This window comes from Mauremys reevesii, linkage group 7 (assembly GCF_016161935.1).
Source record: "Mauremys reevesii isolate NIE-2019 linkage group 7, ASM1616193v1, whole genome shotgun sequence".
Taxonomy (NCBI): domain Eukaryota; kingdom Metazoa; phylum Chordata; order Testudines; family Geoemydidae; genus Mauremys; species Mauremys reevesii.
This window is the reverse complement of record NC_052629.1, coordinates 121,709,143-121,732,795: the sequence shown is the minus strand read 5'-3', so window position 1 is coordinate 121,732,795 and position 23,653 is coordinate 121,709,143. Positions and strand designations below refer to the sequence as shown.

The window sequence follows — 23,653 nt, the reverse complement described above, 5'->3', positions numbered from 1 at the left end:
CATATCTCAGAATAAAATAAATACTCATTTTAAAATTACGGTATGCATGTTTTTAAATAGTGAAATCACTATATTTTTGTTTACTTCAGAAAAACCTGGACAAATGTAGTTCTCTCTAAAAATACACACACACACACACATATATATATATACATACACACACACATATATATATACAGACACACATATAAATACTACATTTTCATTAAGTAAGGACTGAGTATAAGTCCTGTTTGGCTCAATAAGTGATTCATTTCTACAGAAATAATCATATTCACATTTATCAAATTTAAAATATGGTTCACAGCATAAATAACAGTGATGATAAACTCACGTACAAATGGAATATAAAAATACAGCACTCATTCATGTCCACTGAATCACTTTATAACATTTTATCATGTAAAAGGAAGAAGCACAAACTGAAATATATGCTCCAAGATCAATGTACATTTTGCATTTCCAAAAATAATGTCCTTTTTCAGGACATTCCATCAAAGCAGCTCTTCAATGACTATTTGTTACACTTTTAATATTTTGTTAATGCACAGGACTGCGTTATGAATAAGGCAGCCACAAGTAGCTACCTTGGGGTATTTCCCATCTTTCACAGAGCACAGTGCGCATGCAATCATCTCTTCCATTCTTCACCTGTAATGTTGATAGATAATACGGAGAGTCCTTGTGCCTATCGTGCTCATGTTCTGTTTTTACATCTTTGTAACTCTGCTGATTTAAACTGACTTCTGATTTGCACCAATGTGTGAGCAGAAACCAGCATCCTCTGCACACATGCCCCCTTCTCCCCCTCCCCAGAGAAATACACGCCACAGCATAATCGCTGAATTGGGCTAGTCTAATCCATTCACCAAAGGAATCAGCAACCCAGACAATAAACATCACTAGTTTCTATTATTGACAGGCAAAGTATACAGATCTGTGTATTGCCGTGTAGCCTATACTAGCACAGTCTCTCTTTAGGTAACGTAAGATGTCTTAAAATTTAACAAATGTTCTTACTTAAAGGCCTCCTCCAGCGTTCAGCTTAAGCTGTGTAAATCCTTAGAACTAGACTAGTTTGGTTATACAAAAGGCTTGGCAAGGGATTACATAGCTTCTAACGAACCTCCTGTCAGGGGTTAATTGGTTAGCTTTATTTTCCTTTTAAAGAATCAAAAGGCCCTAAACTAAAAGAAAAATTACAATATGTACAGTCATGTTTCACTGACCTCAGATGCAGAAACCTCTTAATATCATAAATATTAGCTCTGCTGTTAGAATACAGGTAAAAAGTTCTCTTAACAAATCCAAATAGAGATGCTAACACAATCTAAATTGGTTTTCTTTTCATTATATGTAAGTTCTAACGCTACATTAAATAACACTTATATCCTGGACATATTAAAAGGCCCAGATGACAGTGGATATCTTTAAATTTAATCAGTATTTCCATAAGTTCCAGTGTTTCCTATCATTTATTTGCCAAGCTCAGCTGTAAAAATTTTATTTAGGCTGAACTATGGAATATAAAATTTTAGCTGGAAAACACATTTATTAAACAACTATGGAAGAATGGATTTGGTCTCATTAGTACTGGTACATAATTAGGTCTAGTTATTTTGAAGAAGCAGGTAAGCCAGGTAAATCCAGTTAGACATTGTTTTTAAAACACAGCTGCTGAACATGTTTAGTATATTTTTAATCCAAAATTGCAGAAATAATTAGTATTCAGATTCAGATCTAGTCCATGCCATCAGTTATGCACGCCAGCACTGCTGTGTACATTGGGGAATCCAGTTTGGTTGCCAGTAGAGTGACAGATTTTTCAAGATACTCCATGATAAATACTTTGTGTCAAAGGACAGGATTGAAGTCCTCATTCGAGTTTTGGGTGCACATCCGCACAGATGCACAAAACCCATATAGGTCATAGAGTTTCATGAAGGTCAATTGTATCAGCAACTGACAAACCATGTAGCCACAAAACATTGACAGTAAAGAGCCCAAACTGAGAACAATACGCTGATGAACTGGAAAAGTTCTGAAAATTATGTTACCATTTGTTGGGTCAATAGCCCTCAAAGTAAAAGATTTACTGAAAAGGCCACAGAAGACTCAGGAGTTTAAATGCAGACTTATTTTCTAAGGGATAGAACATGTGCCAAGAGGTTTCTCTGTTAAATAATACTAGTTTTATAAATTTTCAGCTCCTCTTTTAATTCAAATTATTAATGTAAAATATCACTGTATGCTGTTTAACCCAGCAAGGGGCCCTCTATTCAAAGTCCCAGCACATTTTCCACTGTCTTCAGTGGGATAGCGTCCAGAGTTGTACGTAGGGTTGATCCAAAGCCCATTTGAAGCCACTGAAATATTTCCACTGAGTTCAACGGGCTCTGAATCAGGCTTTAATTCTGTTTGACCTAGCTATTTTAGCACTTGCCAGGCAACAACAATTTCAGACACTTGCAATGCTTTGGCACAACTGCGTCATTACAATTTGGAGCGGCAGTCTAAATTTTCAGTGCTCTGGCAGTTTTCAGTCTAAAGCACCGATATTGTTAGGAACTCTGTGTGGGCACACGGCTGAGTCCAAACCTGGTTGGACTAGAGTTAATATATGTCCACAACTCATCTAAGTCAAGTTATAACATCCAAACAGTTTGCACTGAGATAAAAATGTAACTATCTAGCTACACGCAGACTATGTGTGTGTGTGTGTGTGTGTGTGTGTGTGTGTATTCAAATATTCACCACACTTCAGTCATAATAAATAGTTAGGCCTTGCATTTTTCTTGATCTTTATCAGAAGACACAATGCCAAATTCAGCCATTTTAGTACAATTAAAAAGTTACCTTATGCACCCTACGTCGTTCTACAAAACTGCACGCTAGATAAACAACAGCTCGCCCTCGCATATCATTCTACTACAAACTTGAGACAATCTACAGGTCAACTGTAGCCATTTTTGGAGCAGCACGGATGTCTGGAAGGGCCTGCCAACTGAGAGCCATCACAACTGCAAGGACTTCCTTTCTCAAACAGCTGTGGACTATATCACATCTGACATGATGAGCATCTCTTGAATCTACCTTTCAAATTTTCGGCAAACCATTTTCTCACTGTCCTTCACAAAGTTGACATTTTCGGCAGCATGATAGGAAAGATGTCATGTCGGCTGCTTTTCAAGTTGTTGTCACAGTGGTTAGCACCAGTTCTGTCATCTTTACTCTCCTCACAATCTCCCATCTTGAGCCATGTCACAAATAATAATACTTCCAATGGTTTTGTCAAATTTCAAATACTATAACCCAGCTGCACATCTTCAGATTTACTAGTTATGTTAATTTTTGTTGCTCATCTCCCCAGAAGCTGAAGCATTAGGAACTCATTAATTAGTGACAAATGCAAGGATACTGATAGAGCTATATCAAAACACCATCAAAAGTCCTGCACCTAATTTATTAACGTGATAATTTCTGAAACCTAATTAAAATCAAAACATTTGTCAAATATATTTGAAAACTGAATAATTTTGAAGCATATTTATTTTTCCATTTGCTAAGCAAACTAAGGGTTATATAAGCTATCCTCTCTATAATGTCACATTCACTTCTGTGTTCTAGGTAATTCCCTTATCATAACATGCACAATTGATGGCCCTTAAAGACATTCTCAAAAAAGGTGAAATCTCATAAATTAATTTTCTTATTCATGCTGGTATTAGCTCTTTTTATTTAACAAAGGTTCCCCATCAATTTTATACTGGATGTTTAATTTATATATGGTATCACAGCTTCCTGCAGCAAACAAAATTTGCACAATACATTTTAGTTAAAACATAATTGTAGAAAACTAACACACATATTCACAGTGGCCATGTATGGTTTATATTACGCTGGGGTAGACAGTAGTAGGAGTGGTAGGAGAGAAACAGTGAAAGAAGTGCTGCACCTATATTGTATTTAAATATAATTGTGTACACACACACACACACGCACGCACACAGTGTCTATGTCTCTTTCTTTCTATGGATTTAGATCAACATACAACATAAATGTCTCCGAGTTGAATGGTAACAGATTTTCATCTGATCCTATATTGATCCTGCCAGGAAAATTAGAGGAGTCTGGTTTAAATAGTGGGGGGAGGGCAGAAATTTAAAAAAAAAAACATTTTCTATAAATTTATCTTTAGTAATCCCCAACAGCACATTTTCAGAGATAACTCTTTTGATTATAGTCTTATGTTATCACCTGGAGATTTGTCACTGCTTAATATAAATATTTCATGGGAAAAGTTTTACATGCTATTCTTCAATCTAGGTCTACTTTCCTATTTTTCTTCAACTTTTCGTTTTTAAAGTATGAAAACAACCCAAAAAAGCAGGCTGTGAAATTAAAAACAAACACACACATTTTCATGTCAAACTGTAAAAAGATTTTCTTTCTTTAGTTTAGACTGTTGGGCAAATCACAGGGTTAATTATAAATTATAATTAGGACCTGTGATCCTAAGGCCAATGCTTCATTCTGTAAGCCACACCTCCCCCACCATGCCCTTTTCTAATTATACCCGGAGGCCCTCAGGGCTAGTTATGCTGCTAAAACAAATATATCAAAATCATTTTTAACAAAGACTAATATATGAAGCAATAACATGCATTTGTATGCAATTATAAATCTACAGTATAGCTCCTTTGGGTTAATCTCTTTGACATTAGCCTGTCTGAAAAGCGAAGAGGCTTATAAATAAAAAAAAATAATCTCTTCCACCTTTTATGCTTAACTTTAAGCTTTATCACTGGGGAAAATACTCCTTAGATGCAGTAACCAAACCTCTGCATGAGTTTCACACACATCAGAGATGATAAAATAAATCACGTCAAAAATTAACGCAAATAATCTGATTTTAACTAACAAAAGGGAAATCTAAGATAAGGCAGATGCTATCTTCAACTCAGTCCTTTGCAGCCAGGTGCAACACGTAGCTTATATCTAGCATCACAGACTATTATGGGATTTATAGTCCAGGGCACTAATGGTACAACGGCAGCCCTACAGACAAACCCATACATCTGCAGAGTGTCCCACCAACTGCACCGGGACTCCCTTTAAAGGGCTGGCCATTAAGTTTCATCTTCATCCAATTCAATCCTTCTTGCTCCTGTGAATTTATGTTATATCCTCAAGATTGTATAGTCCTTTTTTCTGTATTTTTAATTAAGGGGACTTTTGACATAGATATGTGGCCCAACCTTAATCGGCCACATGGGACAATAATAAAAACACAACCCGATTCATTACTATAGCTTTGGCTCTTATTTCACTTCTCTTTTCTCCTAATTTCAGTCCAGGCTTTGGTTCTTTGTGGACATGCAGAGCTGAATCAAGGCTCATTCCTTCTCAAGTGCAACATGCATCCCCAAAGAACCATGCTCGGACTGCGTGGATGCTTCACTGGCACATTTTCCTCTCCTATACCCACGGTAATGTATCATGTCAGCATGTAACACGACACTATTTATCTGTGGATCACTGGTGCAATGCATCATCTCAGCCTATACAACAGACTGCGTTTTGAAGACATCAAAAACATGTACTTTATCAATACATACCTATTATGGCTCTGGCTAATATATGGATCCAGGAAATAATAAAGAGTCTGACATTACCTGTAGAACGGTTTTGTTAACCTGTAGCTCTCTGATACAACATGTCCACCACGGATCTATTAATCAAAGAATAAATATAATCTCCAAACAGAGCATACAGAGATGTTATGAATGTTTGGAGCTGGTTGGACGTTTTTGAAATTTCTATGATGTTTTTCCATGAAAAATTTGTCAAAATTGTTTCCCATTTTTCAACCAGCTTTATGATTTTTTTGTTGTACGATATAAACCAAATATTAAGGAGACATAATTGAGAATGCTCTAAAATGTAATGCAGATATTTAATTCCACAAGTTCCAGAAACGACTTCAAAATGATAATAGTTCTGGAGTCTGACAATGGTTGAAAATCTGCAAAGGCAACAGCTGCAGGGGATGCCAATTTTGATTTCATTCTGAAAGTGAATTTAGTGTTTGTGAAACACAGTGACTACGGGAAGGGCAGTGCACCAATCCACCTGTGTGCAAAAATGGGGCAAATTATAGTGAGATAATTGATCGTGTGGACGTTTGGTGATGGGACTGAGAAACTGGACCGAACACCAGTTCATTTCACACAGAGCACTGACCAGCTGTCAGATAATCACAATGTTCCTTCACCACCAACTTGGACCAGATTCAATATGAAGTCCAAGTGGTGATGGGCTCAACATGCACTAATCCAGTCCTTAACTTTTACATACACAAATCTGTAGTTACATTTTCAATACATTAGGACAAAAAAAAGTACCATATATACTCTTTCATAAGTCAAATTTTTTTTAGTAAAAAAGGGAAGCACCAGAGAAGCGGGTCAGCTTATAAACGAACTGGTTTCTGATTGAGTATATACTGTATATAAAACCACAAAAGCAGTCATTTTTTTGCCCACTCTAGCCAATTTTATTTTTAAAATTGTTTTTACATGGGTCAATTGGCAACAGCTGTGTTTGTAGTCAAGGAATAAAACCCTAAGTAGGGAACTCTTAAAAAGAGAGAGGTAGTTCAGTGGTTAAGGCACTAGCCTGAGATATGGGTTCAAGTCCCTGATTCACCAGACAATTATTGTGTAACTTTGTGCAAATCACATAGTCTCTCTGTGCCTTTCTTATCCATCTGCAGAACAGGGATAATGGCACTTCCTTATCTCATGGGGTGTTGTGAGGATAATTACATTAACGGACTGTGAGATGGTCAATATTACAGTAATGGGGCCCACATAAGTACCTAAAGCAAATAGATCCGAATGGGTGTGCCTTTACAAAATTCTACCAATTTGAATGATTTCTACCAGATTTCCATTAGAACTGGTAAAATCTTTCAAATTGGTGGAACTTTTTAAGGGCATCCACTGATGTTGTGCCCTTAAGTACAGAGAAGAAGTATCACTAATAATTTCCTTAATTGCAGTGAACTGTAATTAGTTATGGTAACTAGGGTTAGTAGGTTTTCACGATTGGTATCTATATCTATGACACTCCTGTATATCATGCATACAGATGTCTGTAGAAGGCAAAACTTGGGATAAAAAATTAGAATTAACTGTCACTTTTTTATTTTTATTTTTAAAGTATGCATAAAATTAACAGAAAAATTAATGGATTCAGCTATGCAGATGGCAATAATTTATAGTGTCCCTTTGGAGTAGGCATTTTGAGCTTTCAAAGGCCTAACAGCTCATCAGCTTAAAAAAAAGTCGAGGTAAAGGAAAAACGGACTGCAGTAGTGTTTCGAAATATCATCCATATTGGTTTTTGACCATTTCACATGATATGGCAATAGGGTCACAGCAAAGCTAGAGGTGTGTTTTTAACAGCAGCCGTTTTGTTCCTGTCCTGCACTGACACTGATCAGATAACAAGGCAGTATTCATGAAACAGCACCCTGGACAGCAGCTAGTTAGTTTCTTCTCTATGATGGCCTGTCATTCTGTCAGTCCTGACCTTCAGGCTGTCCTGAACATCTGAATCACATTCTCTCTGCACTTTCTCACTGACTGCAAGCTACTGTTGTCTCACTGTCTGACCTTACACAAACACAATACAAACAGACAACCCACCTCAGCTCCATCACTGTCTATTGCTAATATAGGAGATTGATAGCCACACAGAATTCTCTCCCTATTCGACCTTCATTACTAGAGTGGCATAGTCTGACTGACAGCCAACCTCATTCCCGAGAAAGCTAAACCACCAGTTGTTTTTTTGCCTTCTAAAAGTGAAGTAACATCCAGTTTCTAAAGAAAGTTAAATTAATATATCCATGTTTATGACAAAAGTAATACATTTTTGTTAAACAGCAAAGATATTGACTGTATATATTTTAATGTGTATGTTCAAATGATACTTTTCCCCAAAGAGTTGGGCGCACAGATAACGATGTGATTTATTATTATTTAGTATTTATATTACAACATTGCTCAAAGGTTCCAAGCCTAGATGGGTTCCCGTTGTTCTAAGTGCTGTACAATCACAGAGCAAGACATGATGCCTACCCCAAAGAGCTTTCAAGGTAAGGCTTTGACTCTGCAATAGCTAAGGGTCTGTCTAGGTAGAGCAGACTGCAGGCTTAAGACCTAAGAAAGCAAGCAACAAACGAAAGGTGGGAAAAGGAGACTGTCCAAGATAGACGGGCTTTATACACACAAATACACTGGTAATTGGTGATTAGGTAGCACATAAATAAGCATCAGTTTTCCCCAGCTGTGTCTCAGTCTAGCTTGGCTCTAAAACAAATCACGCACATGGCCTGGAACAACAAGGAATCTAAGGAACTTAGATACTCTGATTTCTGTCTGAGCCATAGTAATAAATTAAAGATACAGATTTACAGATTTGTTAGGGCCAGGAGGGACCACTGTGACAATCCAGTCTGACTTTCAAAACGCAGGCCAGAGAACCTCACCCAATAATTCCACTAATTTCTGCATCAAGCCTGTAACTTCCGTTTGAACTAGAGCACAGGGTTCAGAAAGACATCCAATCTTGACTCAAAAATGGCAAGTCCTGGAGAATGTAACATGTCCCTAGGTAAGACACTCAGTCTTTGGTTTCTAAGTCAGACGTATGGCAACCGTCTCGTTACAGCAAAAGAAAGATAAGCTGAAGCTAAACACGACAATCATTGCAGGGTATGGGACTAGTCTAGTGTTACTAACCCCCCCGCCAGCTTGTTTAGAGATATCCATTTTGTATTATTTATTCTTTGTCGTACAGTAGTACCAGAGCCTCATCCAAAATTGGGGCCCCATTGTGCGAGGCACTGTGCAGACAGAACATGAGTTTACAGATTGCCACATCTTGCCTATTGTTTTGAATTCAGCACATCCCTCCCTATGTACCATTCCCCAGACACAACAGGACAGAATGGCAGTCTACAGTTGGCAAGTTTAATAAGTCCCTGCTGTTGATATACACACAGTGGACAGATTCTGCTCTCAGTTGCACTGGAATCAATGGAGTTACATGGGAATCAGAAAATCAAAACCTCAACCCTTGGCTGCTGTGAAGTATGATCCAACGTCCATGAAAGTAAATGCAAAGCTCTGATTTACTTCAGTGCATTTTCAATCAGGCCCTATATATCCTCAAAACAGAGTTAGGTTTCTGCAGTAATGCATCCTGTGGATAGTGGAATTAGTATTAAGGAGCAGAGAACTGCCATTAATAACCTTGTAGTGACAAATATCAGGGGGAAGCTGTGTTAGTCTGTATCCACAAAAACAACAAGGAGTCCGGTGGCACCTTAAAGAATAACAGATTTATACAGGCATAAGCTTTCGTGGGTAAAAAAAACCTCACTCTTTTTTCACTGGTAGCCTCTCTGATTTCTGTTTAGGTCATTTTTGAATACTGCATTTCTAACACACATTTGAAAAAAAAAATCACAAACTCACTGGTACCCCAAATTGCTAGATGATCTTTTACTATCATATTATTAAATCTGCCTTTTCAAAGCTTCAAAAACAGGTAAATATTGGAAATGCAAAGTGCCCAGCGTGCTCAGTGATTGAAAAGTTCTTATATAATACAGAATACAATTCTGGGCATTGGTCTCGCTCGCTTACCTTTTCGGCTCTGGATTCGGCTGGGATTTGGAATCTTTCCTTTTTCTGGACTCCTTTTTGGAATCCTTTTTTGTCTCCACTTCAGTGGCAGAGGGATTAAACACTTTGCCCCCCTCGCTGTCTGCATTTGGTTGTGACCCACCAAGTAACTCTGTCATTTGTTGACTTTGGGGAATGGTTGGGATGAGTTTAAATGCACAGGGTAAAGCCAGCAACAAAAGTGAAAGAAGCAGAAGAAAGCATGAAAAAATAAATGAAAGAAAACAAAACTGAAACCAAATAATAAACAGCAAAAGATACAAACTTACAAAAGAAAGTCAGAACTAAAAGGAAAACAAGAAACTAAAAGCTCTGTTTCCATGACAAGATGTATAAAATTAACTGTGTATCTCATGGCAGTCTCACAATATGAAATCCAGACAATGTGTATCATAATTCTGGATGATGTTTAACGGAGAGTTTACAAAAACACATAATTATTTTGTAACACTCTGTTATTCAGTAGCATATGCAGAAGAGAGTGCGACATCTCAGAGAATATAATGCAACTTGGAAAAAAACCTCAATGCAAGAAGCTGCAACAGCTACTCTAGCTGTAAATAAAACAATGTAGAAAAGGAAACTTAGCACTGCTACACTTTTTGCCACAGTATGTTTGCGACATTTGAGAGAAGAAAACAAGTAAACTCCGGACTTGAAATTGCTCTGCAACAACAATAAGATGTGGGGGAAAATTTTCAACAATGCTTAAGCAAGTTAGGCTGGACGTAGGCTCCTAAGTGCCTAAATCATGTTTGAAAATGGAACCCAGGTGCTGGCAAAAATGCTACCTATGGTAACTTGCTGGACGCTCTAACACATTAATTAAAATCAATGTAATACATTCTTTATATCCGTTTATGCATGTATGACAATGATACAGATTTCAGTTATGCACCCAAATATACATTAACAAGAAGTGTATCTTGGAGTTTTCTGAGTAAAAAAGTTAAAAATTATCATTTTGGATTCTGTATGCATATTTTTATTGCTTTCATTTGAACAAGCAAAGAAACAAACAAACAAACCAATTATGCCACCAGAATTGCTGCTGCCAAACATCCAGTATGAAAACAAGTTGGGGATTGTTGTGCATAATCCAAGGAAACCTACAGTCATCCCTTGCTGGCATTTAGTTGCTAGATATAAACGATTCCTTACCTGTTGCCATGAACATGTGATGCACAAAAGGCAAAGCTGTAGTGAAGCAAGGTGGGGTCAATCATAGCTCCGTTTTCTGCTCGTTCTAGTAAATCTTTGAGGTAGCAGAGATGTCTGTGACAGCCTCTGACTCCATTACGTGCACAATACTCATCTAGCACAAATACCTGGCCAGGACTGAACCAGCCCTGTTTAGAAATAAAGAGACTTGATTTTAAATAGAAGATGTTAAACACAAGAGTTATTTGATTTGGAGATGTAATGCTCCACTGTTCTTATAGACAATGCAAAGCTAATGGTTGGCAAAAGACAAAGGAATGATAGGGCCCACTCCCAACTCAAATAATACACAGGATAATTGCAGTGAAAAAGCATTAGAGTAACATTTAAGATAAATGTAATGCAAAATGCTGAAAAATGTTTCAACTATTCTAGTTAATGCCAGTACTCAGTATTTATCGTTAGAAGATTCTTTTATCTTTAAGGGCAGCCAAAGACTTGTATATCGAAACAGCACAAAATATTAACAACACCGTCATGGGGGAGATGTTGTATTATGCTCTTCCCCTGGTAAGAGCAGATAATTATTCAGTAATGACTTTTATCTCTGTATCTGGCAAGTATAGGAAAGTACCAAAGACACACAAACAAGGTTCTACAGTATCAGAACTGGTGGAGTCACATTTCCCTCATTTCTGTGAAGAGCCACTCGGATTAGACTCTTTGGGGACAGCACCAGTCTGTGAAGTCATTAGCTAGAATAAGAATTTTCTCAGAGAACCCTTTTAAAATGCTGCAAACCCATCAATATTTACATGGAAATTTGGGTGCTAAACAATTGGTAAGATGCAGCTCTGGAATGCATCAAACTGCAAAATCTTTCCTCTTTTAATTGAAAAGTTCCTGCAGCGGGCGGGAGAGTGGTTGAGGCAGTGCACTGCCCCTATAGGCAACTTCTTTGCCACCCCATCTGCTACCCCAAATGCTACATCTTAGAAACAACGCTGCTGTGAAAGATTAAAATATATTTTCTACCACTCAGATGACACCAAATCTTTTCTAGATGCCAAAATAGCTGCTTTGAAAAGAGTTGAAGAAATATCAATTAAGAGCTCAGTCAAAAGACATAGAAAGGGATTTGCTCATCCTTGTTGGGCCAACTCCAAAACAGATTGAAAAAAGCATTGAAATAATGAGGGGGAAAATCATGGATATAGGAAATAGATACAGTTCATTTTATTACTGGGATCACCAGAAAATTAAGATACAGAATAATGCAGAAGAGATGCTTGTAGAAGTCCATTGTTTCAATTGGTCTTTACTGGTTCTTGCGCCCAGGGTGAAAGTCAATTTCCTTGTCTTTCTCTGTTCCCCTTTGTTACATGCGTTAATCTTTTATCCTCCTCCTCTCCGTCCCCGCCATAAAACTGAGGACTTTGTAGAAGAGAGAACCAGAAGCGAGTGTAAGAATTAACTTGAAAGATATATGTGTGGCTTCTGAGGCATTGTCAGAGGGCGACTGGGGTCAGCCCCACCTGTGGCACACTTAGCTCACCTCCCCAGGTAGAGAAAATGAGCAAAGTCACATGACAGGCAGGTCAGGAGGTAAATCAGACCCCTTCAGGGGTGAAGATTAGACAGAATCCTGCAGGAGTGCCAGAGAGAGAAGGGAGACTCCAGGTAGGAAGTGCTGAGAGTCACTGCTCAAGAGCGAGCAGGGAAGGTCTCAAATGAGCCCAGAAGGGGCTGAAGAGAGAAGACAGGCCCTCAGGAAGGAGAGAGAGCGTGAGACTGGGCTGAAGCTGTTTTGTTTTGGGTGTGGCTACCCTGGCAGGAGTGGACTTTTTCAATAATGGCGTAGCCAGATGGCCATGTCACAACCGCAAGTGAACCGGGCTGGAAGGTTGGGAGATCCTGAGGGGATCCTGAGGTAGTGGCCAGGCTCAGCAGGCGACGCTGCCACAACAGTTTAAATTACCTATGATACATGTCATAGCGATGCAATGAATGTCCCACAATGGATCTGATCCTGCCAAGGGCGGGGGGGGGGGGGGGAGATCCAGGCCACACTGAAGTCAGAGAAGAGACTCCAATTGATTTCAATGGGGCCAGAATTTCACCCAGGGAGTTATGGCAGGAAAAAGATGACAGGATCGGGCCCAGGGAGTTATCTAGACTTGATTCCCTGGCTGTGGAGCCTGTGGAAGCTTCGTGAACCTTTCAGGGCCAGCAGCTATGGAGGCTGCTCTTTATTCCATAGCTACTGCTGCTTGCTCCCTCTTTCAGAGCAGAGTCCTGGGCGTGACAGAAGGAAAGATGCTGCGCTTTGTACCTGGGGGCAGCCTCTTCCATGGCAGAATGACAGAAACCCCAAAAAAGCGCCTTACAGGGACTCAGTGCACAGCCTTAGAACAGGATTCCCTAGCTGACGACTCCAAAACCAGAGCTCAGACGGGGAGCTGAAGGGGCCCCACTTGTCTGAAAATGTCTTTTTCCCCAAATCAAAGTGGATGTGTGGCAGTCAGAAGGAGGACAAATGGGCTGTCCTTCCATAACAGCCGTAGGTTGGGGAGCAGACTCCTCCAATCCGGCAACGTGGGGGGAAGAACCCTTGCAGAACTGGGAGAGGAAAAGCGCTTACTCCCAAGCAAAGCTATATTTCTTTAAAAACAGTAGGGACCAGGGTTCAGAGGCATGTTAGGGAGGAACAGCTGCTGTCTCCTGGCCAGAAGATGAAAGGCAGCTCTCCTAATTGAAAATCCAGTAGCAAGAGGACCCCGTGGCCATAACAGTGTATCCTCTGGAGAATGGTGGGTAGGTGCACTCAATAAATGGCACGGGCAACACTCCTGCTCCTTTTCCTTAAATGCTTCTCTCTGCCAACAAGCATCATTTCTGTCTTCTCGGAGATGGGTCATAGCCAGGTTGTTTTCATACAGATACCTGTCCCAGGAGACTGTGAAATCTGGGTTCAGTGGAAAGGGGACAGAACTGAGTATTGTTCTCTGTCTATCTTTCTCACCACCTCCTTCAGCAGTGCCAGTCAACATTCACACGCACTGAACAACAGATGTGACAAGCGAAGAATTACGCGAGACCCTGCACACTGAAGAGCCACTGCCCATCACCCTTCTGGAACCATTTGGAAAGGAAAGGGGGAAGCTACTGAAAAGCCATTCTTACAACATTGCCCAGACAAGTCAACAAAACTTTATGGCCAACGGCATCAAAAGATGCTGAAGGTCAACACAGACCCTTTTTACGAAGTAAATCAATCTTTGAGGTAAACACAGCCTCAGTTCCACAGCCAGGGGTGAAGCCACACTGAAAGGAAGGAAAGAAAACCTGTGGAATCCAAGTGTATCCAGAAAGGGTCCATCACCACATTCCTTAAAACAGGGAGGTTTGAGACAGGATGGTAAATGGTGAGACTAAGCTCCAAAGATCCATGTGCCTTGGGGCTTAGACGAGACCCATCGCTCTAGTGGCTTCTTAAGCAAGGGCCCAAACACCTCTTTAATAATGAGAAGTGTGGCTGGCAGCTTTCCTCTTGAAGAGAGACATTAACAATCTTGTCAATAATGGCTTCTCCCTCAGCTGTGAGTCTGTTTCACAAGTGACTGGTCGAAATCTAATTAAGTCAAACTAGTCACAAGCCAGCTAGTAAGACCTAATGGGACGGGGGTGGTCTTATTAGCAACCAGCCATGCCTGAGTAAGCAGACGCTGCATGCCAGGGTTGCTGCTTGCCATTGCCCCTCATATGTGAGATAAGTGGGATCCATGCTCTGTGCCTGACAAATGTCCTTTCCCCACCTGCTCTATCAGTAACCTCCCAATAGGGGAATTTCCACCAATCCCTCCCTACCCCTTGAGCAGACCTCCTTGGCATCCTGCAAGGTCCCCCAGAGATCATCTGCACAAGAAGTGAGGGGTTGCAGAGCAGAATGCAGAGCGCCTCAGACCCATAAACCCAACCTCCCAATTATTCCTTGTGAGCACTCTCAATGCTTCTCCAAGGTGAACATGGAAGCTCACCTGAAAACTTGCTCAGCCTGGTCCCTTCCTGGGCTCCCACCACCAGGACCGAGCCAACATGCAGCAACTGAGGACAACAAAGAGGACTCCAGACCTTCCCAGCTATTCCACGACACATGCAGCACAACTGAAAACGCATAAGTTAACCCCCTAATGAACAGCTAGCATCAGAACAAAGTCTTGGCATTAGCAGGAGTTGTTGCTGTTTCAAGGGAGTCTCTTCCTGCCCCTCCGAGCGATGACAATAATTCTACTAAAGGAGGTAGAGGACTCCAGTCCTACATGGTTGTCCTATACAGCTTGGGAGAACGAGATGAGAACTACCACTTAGAATCAACTTTCCTTCATCTCACCATCACCATCTCCTTAGTCCATTGGAGAAGATGAGTTCCTGGATGCAGTAAGATGGGTATAGGTCACTGACAAAATACAAGAGGGCCCTGTGGTGTAGACGGACTGGCTAGGTGAAAAAAAAAAAATGACAGCCACAATGAGACTGTGAAGCCACACAAGGAAAGAAAAAAGGGAAATCAAAGAAAGAAAGAGGGTCCATCATGAGTAAGCAGACGCTGCATGCCAGGGTTGCTGCTTGCCATTGCCCCTCATATGTGAGATAAGTGGGATCCATGCTCTGTGCCTGACAAATGTCCTTTCCCCACCTGCTCTATCAGTAACCTCCCAATAGGGGAATTTCCACCAATCCCTCCCTACCCCTTGAGCAGACCTCCTTGGCATCCTGCAAGGTCCCCCAGAGATCATCTGCACAAGAAGTGAGGGGTTGCAGAGCAGAATGCAGAGCGCCTCAGACCCATAAACCCAACCTCCCAATTATTCCTTGTGAGCACTCCCAATGCTTCTCCAAGGTGAACATGGAAGCTCACCTGAAAACTTGCTCAGCCTGGTCCCTTCCTGGGCTCCCACCACCAGGACCGAGCCAACATGCAGCAACTGAGGACAACAAAGAGGACTCCAGACCTTCCCAGCTATTCCATGACACATGCAGCACAACTGAAAACGCATAAGTTAACCCCCTAATGAACAGCTAGCATCAGAACAAAGTCTTGGCATTAGCAGGAGTTGTTGCTGTTTCAAGGGAGCCTCTTCCTGCCCCTCCGAGCGATGACAATAATTCTACTAAAGGAGGTAGAGGTCTCCAGTCCTACATGGTTGTCCTATACAGCTTGGGAGAACGAGATGAGAACTACCACTTAGAATCAACTTTCCTTCATCTCACCATCACCATCTCCTTAGTCCATTGGAGAAGATGAGTTCCTGGATGCAGTAAGATGGGTATAGGTCACTGACAAAATACAAGAGGGCCCTGTGGTGTAGACAGACTGGCTAGGTGAAAAAAATGTTTAATCCTAATGACAATCTCTGGGTGGTTTACAGGACTATCACTTGCTTCCAATACAAGAAAGCCTCAATTTCAGAGCTTATGCCATTGGTAGAAGGTGAAGATTTTTGGCACACCAAACATTCCATGTACATAAAGAGTTAACTCTTCTGCTGAGACTTCTGTGCATTATTTGTAATGGGAGACCCAAGACGTACTGCTGCTTGGCATAGGAACAGACCCAGGGTGCACTCAGGTGGGATCAGGACCTAACCCCTCTAGAACGCCATCTGCATATCAGGCCTGATACAAAAACCACTCAGGTCTATGGAAAGATTCCCACTGACTTCTAAAGGCTCTGGCTCTTATAGCATTTCAAACTGTAAGTTACTGTTCATTCTAGAAATCCACTGTACAAGTCCTGTACATTAGTATTTATTTGTATTATTGTAGAACCAAGGAACCGCAATCAAAGATCAGGGGCCCACTGGGCTGAGCGCTGAGCAGCCAAATAACAAAGATGACAAGTCATATTTGGACAATCTTAATATTTTTTTCTGTTTAATCAGTGTTATAACATACTGGACCAGATCCTGCAATCCTTTCTTATGTGCCTGATCCCGACAACAGGACTCCTGAATGAATACAGATTACAGGATCATGCCCAACATCTGATAACTTCTCAGACAAAACAAACTGTTAGCTGCTTGGAACACTACTCATCAGTACATACCAATACTGGGGCACATGTATTCTGGTGTAACTCTACTGACAAGGGGGATGGGACCATACCAATTCCTTTTTCTCCTGTACCGTCATCTGTAAGGCAGTGGTGCAAACCGCAAAATATTATTGCTGCTGTCTATAATATTTCCCCAGCTGTGAGTTTGTCTTTGCAGGAGGTAACATTATAAAAAGTGCAAATATAAACGATAACACAGAATCGCTACTGCAGTAGAACAACAGTTAAGTTCAGGATATATTGCCTTTTAAAAACAAATACCTTGGGGGACCAAATTCAGAGCTGGCAAAAGCAGGACCACTCCTCAGGCAACATGGGAGCAGCACCCACTTGCACTAGCTCTGACTTTCTTTCCTGGTGTTTATATCACTATAGACCAAAGAATATACTTGCCAGACAAGAATACGAATCATTAAGTCTGTGGTCCAAAGTGAGGCGCTGAACCATCTCAAAGAGTGAAGCGTGGTCAAAGTTACAGGGGTTGGAAGAGATAAATTCATCCATGCCATGCTTTTGAGCTCTATCTGCATCTGTTCATTTATACATATAGAGAAAGACACAATTTAGAGAAATACAGCACATTCTATTTGACATATACATGAGAGAGAAAAATATACACCATGAAGCATGAAAGCTAAATAATTCTCTTCCCCTATATTGCCATTAACTTTTTTTTCCCCAAAATATATTCTTCACCTCCCATTGTCAACTTGCATCACGTTTTGACTATCTTATTGCATTCAGGCCAAAGCTTTTAGAATTAACATCTTGTCAACTGCTCTTTATAGTGCATTTATTCTGTATTTTAAAACAGAACACAAACCCAATAACTTATTCTGTATCTTACAAAACACAATAAGCTAACAGATTTTTGGCTTGCAAAAGTAAATTAACTCCTATTTAGTTATTTGAGATTAATCATATAATAGATTCTGCCATTCTAGTAAAGTTATGTCTGTAGCAATTTCTCTAAATTTACTAAGTTTTCTAGATATAAAACCAGCTATAATTTTTTGCATCAAAATTCCAATATTTGTCTCCCCCAATCTCAGATTTTGTCACAATAGCTTTTAAATGCTACCTCAATGAAATAAAAAGATGCTCATTTAAGCATTGCTGATAAGTTAAATTGAGATGTAGTTTGTTGTCATGAAGGAAGTAGCCTGATAGCGTGCAGATTGAGTTAGCCATTTCACCAGACAGACAGGATTTACTCTGCTAGGATTATGAGCTGCCATCTTTTGTGAATTAATAGCCTCAACATCTTCACACTTCTCTGATGTGGGTGACGTCTATCGGCACAAACTCCTAGGGGCTAACTAATTAATCTCAACAAATATAACTAAAATTATACTAAATCCACCAGTGGAAACAAAATAAAATATTCAGTGTAGGTGTGGCCAAGGAGGGATCCCTAGGCAGTAGCTTTGTTCTATGGAAAATGACTAAATTAAGACACTTTTCACTCTCTTTTTGCATTTACTCAAGTTTCCTGCTACATGAGTTCTTGCCAAATCCCTCACAAATAGAGCAGGGTTTAAATCTCACTCTGTTTACAACTCCTAGGGGAACTGTGTGGTCTTGAAACAATTACGGAGGCTGAAAGAGCACAAAACCACAGTAAATTAAAATTTAGTGTTTCTTGCTACTACTTTGGCATTTATATTTGTTTCTAAACCAAACTAACCCTTTCCAATAAGGCACAAAAATATGCAAGTTAAAAAAAAACAGAAGTAAGACTTATATGGAAGCAAAGTATTATGTTAAATATAAGATTAATTAAATATTTAAAATTAACCTATGAAAGATGATGTCATTTTACAAGATGTCTTGGGAATGTCTAAACCCATAGATATTCCATCTATTATAGGAGGCATTTTCTACATTTTTCTCGGTATTCTGTAGTTAAATATATTGATAGCATTGCCTGTCAGAATGACAACATAGATTCATAACGTAACATTTCAATTAACTGCAAGCAATACTTAATTTGGCAGGAGCTTGGAATCGTTTTGATTAGAAATCTGCTGAACAGGTACTGTGGTTTAGAATGTATGTTACAGTACTGGGGCTAACTTTTTCTATTTTGTTCAACATAAAAATTCCCATTTGCCATCTATCTACCTATTACCTGACCCCAAACTGGTTTTTCCCTCCCTGTGACTCCATGCATCCAGCATGGAGAGTGAAACAGCAGGTCCATTTAGAGTTGATGCTGCCTACGGATTAGCTAGTGTGTGTTGGCTCCGAGGTGTGGGGCAGCCTCCCCAACATGGAGAATTAGCACATCACCTCCATGACACATTTAGTCTCCACCAGCCTACGGCAGAGGATCTAAAGTGCACCCCAACCTTGGGTCTCTCATTGTAGCGCACTATCAACACACCAATAGGCTGGTTTCCATCTATTTTGACAGATTATGCCCCATCCTTTCTGTCCCTCTGGGCCAAGATCGATTTGATTAATATGAATACACTACTAAAGGTTTTGTATCTGCTGTTTTCAATTCCACATCTAGTGCTCATAAAATAGCTTTACAATTTTAACAGATATATCAAGGCTTTTTTTTAATAGACGGCTGCTCTCAAATTTCCTCGAGTAGACTGCAAGCTGACAAACTGGCTGGAGGCCTTAATTTGCCAGTTCTGCTCAGATATTTTATTACTTTTCAATTATGAGCCAGGGTGCACTGTCAATCTTGTTGTTCAGCAAAGAGGATTCTTTCTTAGCCTTGAGTAACCCAACTAGAAGTTTTAAGGGCCATTTCCCTCTTTTTTTTGTTGAACCTCTTTAAACGGATCTGCTAGAAAATATGTAACTATAAATTACTGCTACTTTCTCCCTTTCACACTGACCTGGGATACCCTTCAATTTCTGTTCACGAGAGGGACCTGGGGCAGATCCTCAGATGGTGTTAATCTCATAGTTTAACTGACTTCAATGGAGCTAAGGATCTGCTCATGGTTTTTGAGACCTCTCTGATCAAATATAAGTTTACAAGCAATCTACACCCTAGAGCAGAGGACCGATACAGGTCCCTAGGCACAGCCCACAAAGTTAAGTGATCAGTAGCCTCTTGCCAAAGTCCACTGCACTGTGGTAAATTGAACCCAAAGATACTTATACTTTACTAGTCTTTGCAAAGCAATGCCTTACCCAGCTCCCAAGTATGTACCCACTAGAAATCCTCTCTATCACCCCAAAGATCTGACTGGCTCAAAATGACCACATGAAGAGACAGTTACCGTACATGGTATTTTATGAGCTTGACTGACCAAGATGTATTCCAAAGAAAGGCAATTTGCATGAGTTCTGCTCATTAAAATTATTGAAAATGTGACCATTTCTGGCACAGAACGTAAGCTTCACGACAGAAGTCCTCATCATGGCTCAATGCTGCAGCTCTCATCTACACAAAACCACTCATCATGTCCAGTAATAGTTTTATGTAGGTAGACTGCAGGTTTAGGTGCGCACAAACCACCATCTTGGATCTAAATTCAGAAATGAGGAAATTATGCTTTCAAGAGGAGGTCTTTCATGAAAATCAAATGGGATTTGAATTGGAGATGTCTTTGGAAAATGATTCTATTGCATGTTACGCACACACATATTTAACTTAAATAAAAATATTGTACTGGTCTAGCTGCTCAAAATTCTCTGGACCATTTAGGATATGTCTCGGTAGATAAAATAGTTACAACCCTACACTAAGCTTGCCTTCGCTCACTGAATTATTTTACATTACAAAATAAATGCACCACTCAATCTGCACTTTGTTTTTGTATCTTGATTTTTTTTTAAATTATTCCTAAAGCTGAATTTTAGAAGCCAATTATACTAAAAACATTTACCCACCTAGGAAAAAGCAAAGCATAAATACATTGCCTCAACCGCCTCAGACAGGCATTCAAGATTTTAAAGTAACAACATCTGCATGTAAAATAATGATTTTCTATATAAAACAGCCATCTTTCAAAATAAAAAATTTGTATCGCTTGAACGTGCCTTTAAGCAAATTACAAAATAAAGGTTGATGGCTCAAACTCAGACCCAAACTGTACATATAATTTGTAGACACTTTTAATAAATCAGTTGTTGGCCTTATGACTCTAATCTGTTCTCATAACAATGATAATTAAATACAAAGAAAAAGAGAGTGTTATGTGCTGTTTCTGTAATTTACAATCCCTTTCCAAGGTGCTTTGCCAAGTTAGTTGGCACTTCTTTATTCAAGGCCCCAAGACAAAATTATGCTACTGGCCAAAAAAGTTGTTTTACATCTTAGACTGTGAGTAAAGTTATCCTGGCATCACAAACTCTATTAACCTTCTTTCTTGAACACTATATGCTGTAGTCTTTTATGCTAAACTTTGAAATTTACATGATTGCCCTTCTTAATACAGTTCTCTTATTGCAATTTTATTTTATTCCACTTGTAGCATTACAAAAAACTGGCATGTCTATCTTGTCTGCCTTAGCTATGTGTACTGTGATTCTCTGTCAAACACATATTTCGTATATATGTTTGAAGTCATAGTCTTAAAAATCTGTCAGTGTCAGTAAGACATAGATATTAAAAAAAAAAAGGAAGAAAAAAATGCCCCACCACTCTGTTCTATTAGGGCAGTCCTTCTGTTATTTACGACAGTCAATTAAAAGCAACAGACAAAAAGGTCAAACATCCCTTTCTTGCTATTTGTGTTTTTGTTTCCCCTCCCCCCCCCCCCGTGTCGTTTGCTACAGTAAGAATTTAGGCAGATTTTGTTAAGACTGCTGCAGTTCACAACTGGGGACAAGCTCCATAAAAGAATTCTTGTTATAAAAGGCTATGGGTAGCCATTTTATTGTAAGAATTTCCAACTCCAAATTATTTATTTTCAGTAATGAGTGACTTTGTTTGAGTACCAAGGGCAACTGAACAGCCAGTAAATTTTACAACACATTTGTTTATAAAACTGTAAATTAAAAGGTGACTTTGTGTCCTACTCATCTGGAAAATGTGTACTTGTCATATCTGCTTGACATTACAAGAATGAAGATGTGGTTTGGACGGTAACAAACAATGACACTAGTCAACCTCATCAAGAGACATGAAATAAAGGAATGACAATGATTGATGGCAGCTATTCATTTACAGATATTTCTAGAAGAGTCTTTATTGGCATGGTCAGACTACAACGCTAAGTTTTTCAGTAACTTAACTCTTCTTCAGCTATGCACAACAGTGGGAGAGAGGGCAAGCAGAACTGCAGGCGAACTCCCTGCTCATTGTGTTGTGCCACACAGTTGACTGCATGCTTTGAGGAATAGCTAAATTTCTTCATGGTCTCATAGATTAAGCAGAACTTACAGAGACTCTCAGAATGACTACTTGTTAACAAAACACCAAAAGAAAGTGCCTAGGAACTGAGATTTGCTTGAATCTGTAGAACTGAAAACACTAGCTCACACTGCTAGTGTTCTAGTCAAATAAATAAACAATTAAATTAAATAGGACTTCAAGCACCATATTGTTGTTTCTTACTGAATTGCTGGCAATGATATTTGTGTCCCTTCTTTATGTACGATATAATGTTGCCACTGATCAAAAGTCAATCCAATTAATATTTCATATTTTACCACGATTATGTCCCTCTCTGCAAACACTTATGCATGTAGCTTTACTCACCTAACCCATCGAGAGCAATGGGACTACTCAGGTGAATGAAGTTACCTACATGCCCAAAGTTACAAGAGCTCATTTTTAGTATTGTTACTGTTGTTTTAAATAATGAGACTATTCTGTCGTGCTTTTTCTTATTTGGTTTTACTTTTCCCTCTACTGGATATGAAAACATATTTTACAACTTCATTTTAAAGATTTAATAGTGAGTAAATCACTTTACTGTAAATTATTAATTATACTATATCTTGAAATTAAATCTAAGTTATTCAAGAATCAGTAGTTAAGTGAATTACAGTTTATAATATGTGATAAAACCAAGTGGTTCACAGAATAAGTAAAAATTAGATTTTAGAGAAAAGCTAATTCCAGGATAAAACATGGGTTTTTTAACTGTTTTTAAAAATATTTTGAATTAATGATGGGGAAATATACTTTTTTTTTAAATAAGTCATTCATGCTTTTTAAAGCACAGAAAAGCGATTTATAGTCTAATTTTAAATTCATGCAAGTTATGTGAGAAGCGAATTAATATTTTAATACTGCATTCCTGATATGTAGCATCTGCAAGTTGACAATACAAGAAGCCATAGTGTTCTCATGGGATTTATATATATAGATATTTATATATATAATAAAGCAATTAAAGCACATCAGACGCAAATTCATTCATTCTTTCTTTAAAAAGTGTTGAAATCCTTAATTTTTACCAAGTCAACATTGTATGGCAAAGTTGGATCAGAATCCTCATCAGACATCCAAAACATTTTAAAAGATAAAAGAAAAGAAAAAGTAGTATCTGCTAAGAAGGGGTAAAGAAATGCTGCCTGCAACCTGGGGGTACATTTATGCAAGAAAAAAAGGAGTATTGTTTAATGCTCAGGAGGGTAGATACCACCTGCTCCTTCTCATAATTGCATTCAAAATACTCCAAATACATATTTGCCAGCTCTC

At 39.2% G+C, this 23,653-nt stretch overlaps 1 protein-coding gene across 31 annotated transcripts in view; it reads right to left on the bottom strand.

The window, feature by feature from the left end:
* CADPS (calcium dependent secretion activator) overlaps positions 1-23,653 on the bottom strand; it is a 359,086-nt gene that overhangs the window by 97,313 nt on the left and 238,120 nt on the right. For 17 of the 31 annotated variants that reach the window (XM_039482409.1, XM_039482414.1, XM_039482411.1 and 14 more), the window contains 2 exons: positions 17,428-17,564; positions 10,920-11,107 (listed from right to left, as the gene is read on the bottom strand). In XM_039482409.1, the coding sequence (XP_039338343.1) occupies positions 10,920-11,107; positions 17,428-17,564 (325 nt within the window). Of the gene's footprint in view, positions 1-9,719; positions 9,885-10,919; positions 11,108-17,427; positions 17,565-23,653 lie in introns of all 31 variants that reach the window. The other 14 variants (XM_039482401.1, XM_039482397.1, XM_039482400.1 and 11 more) reach the window with 1 other exon arrangement.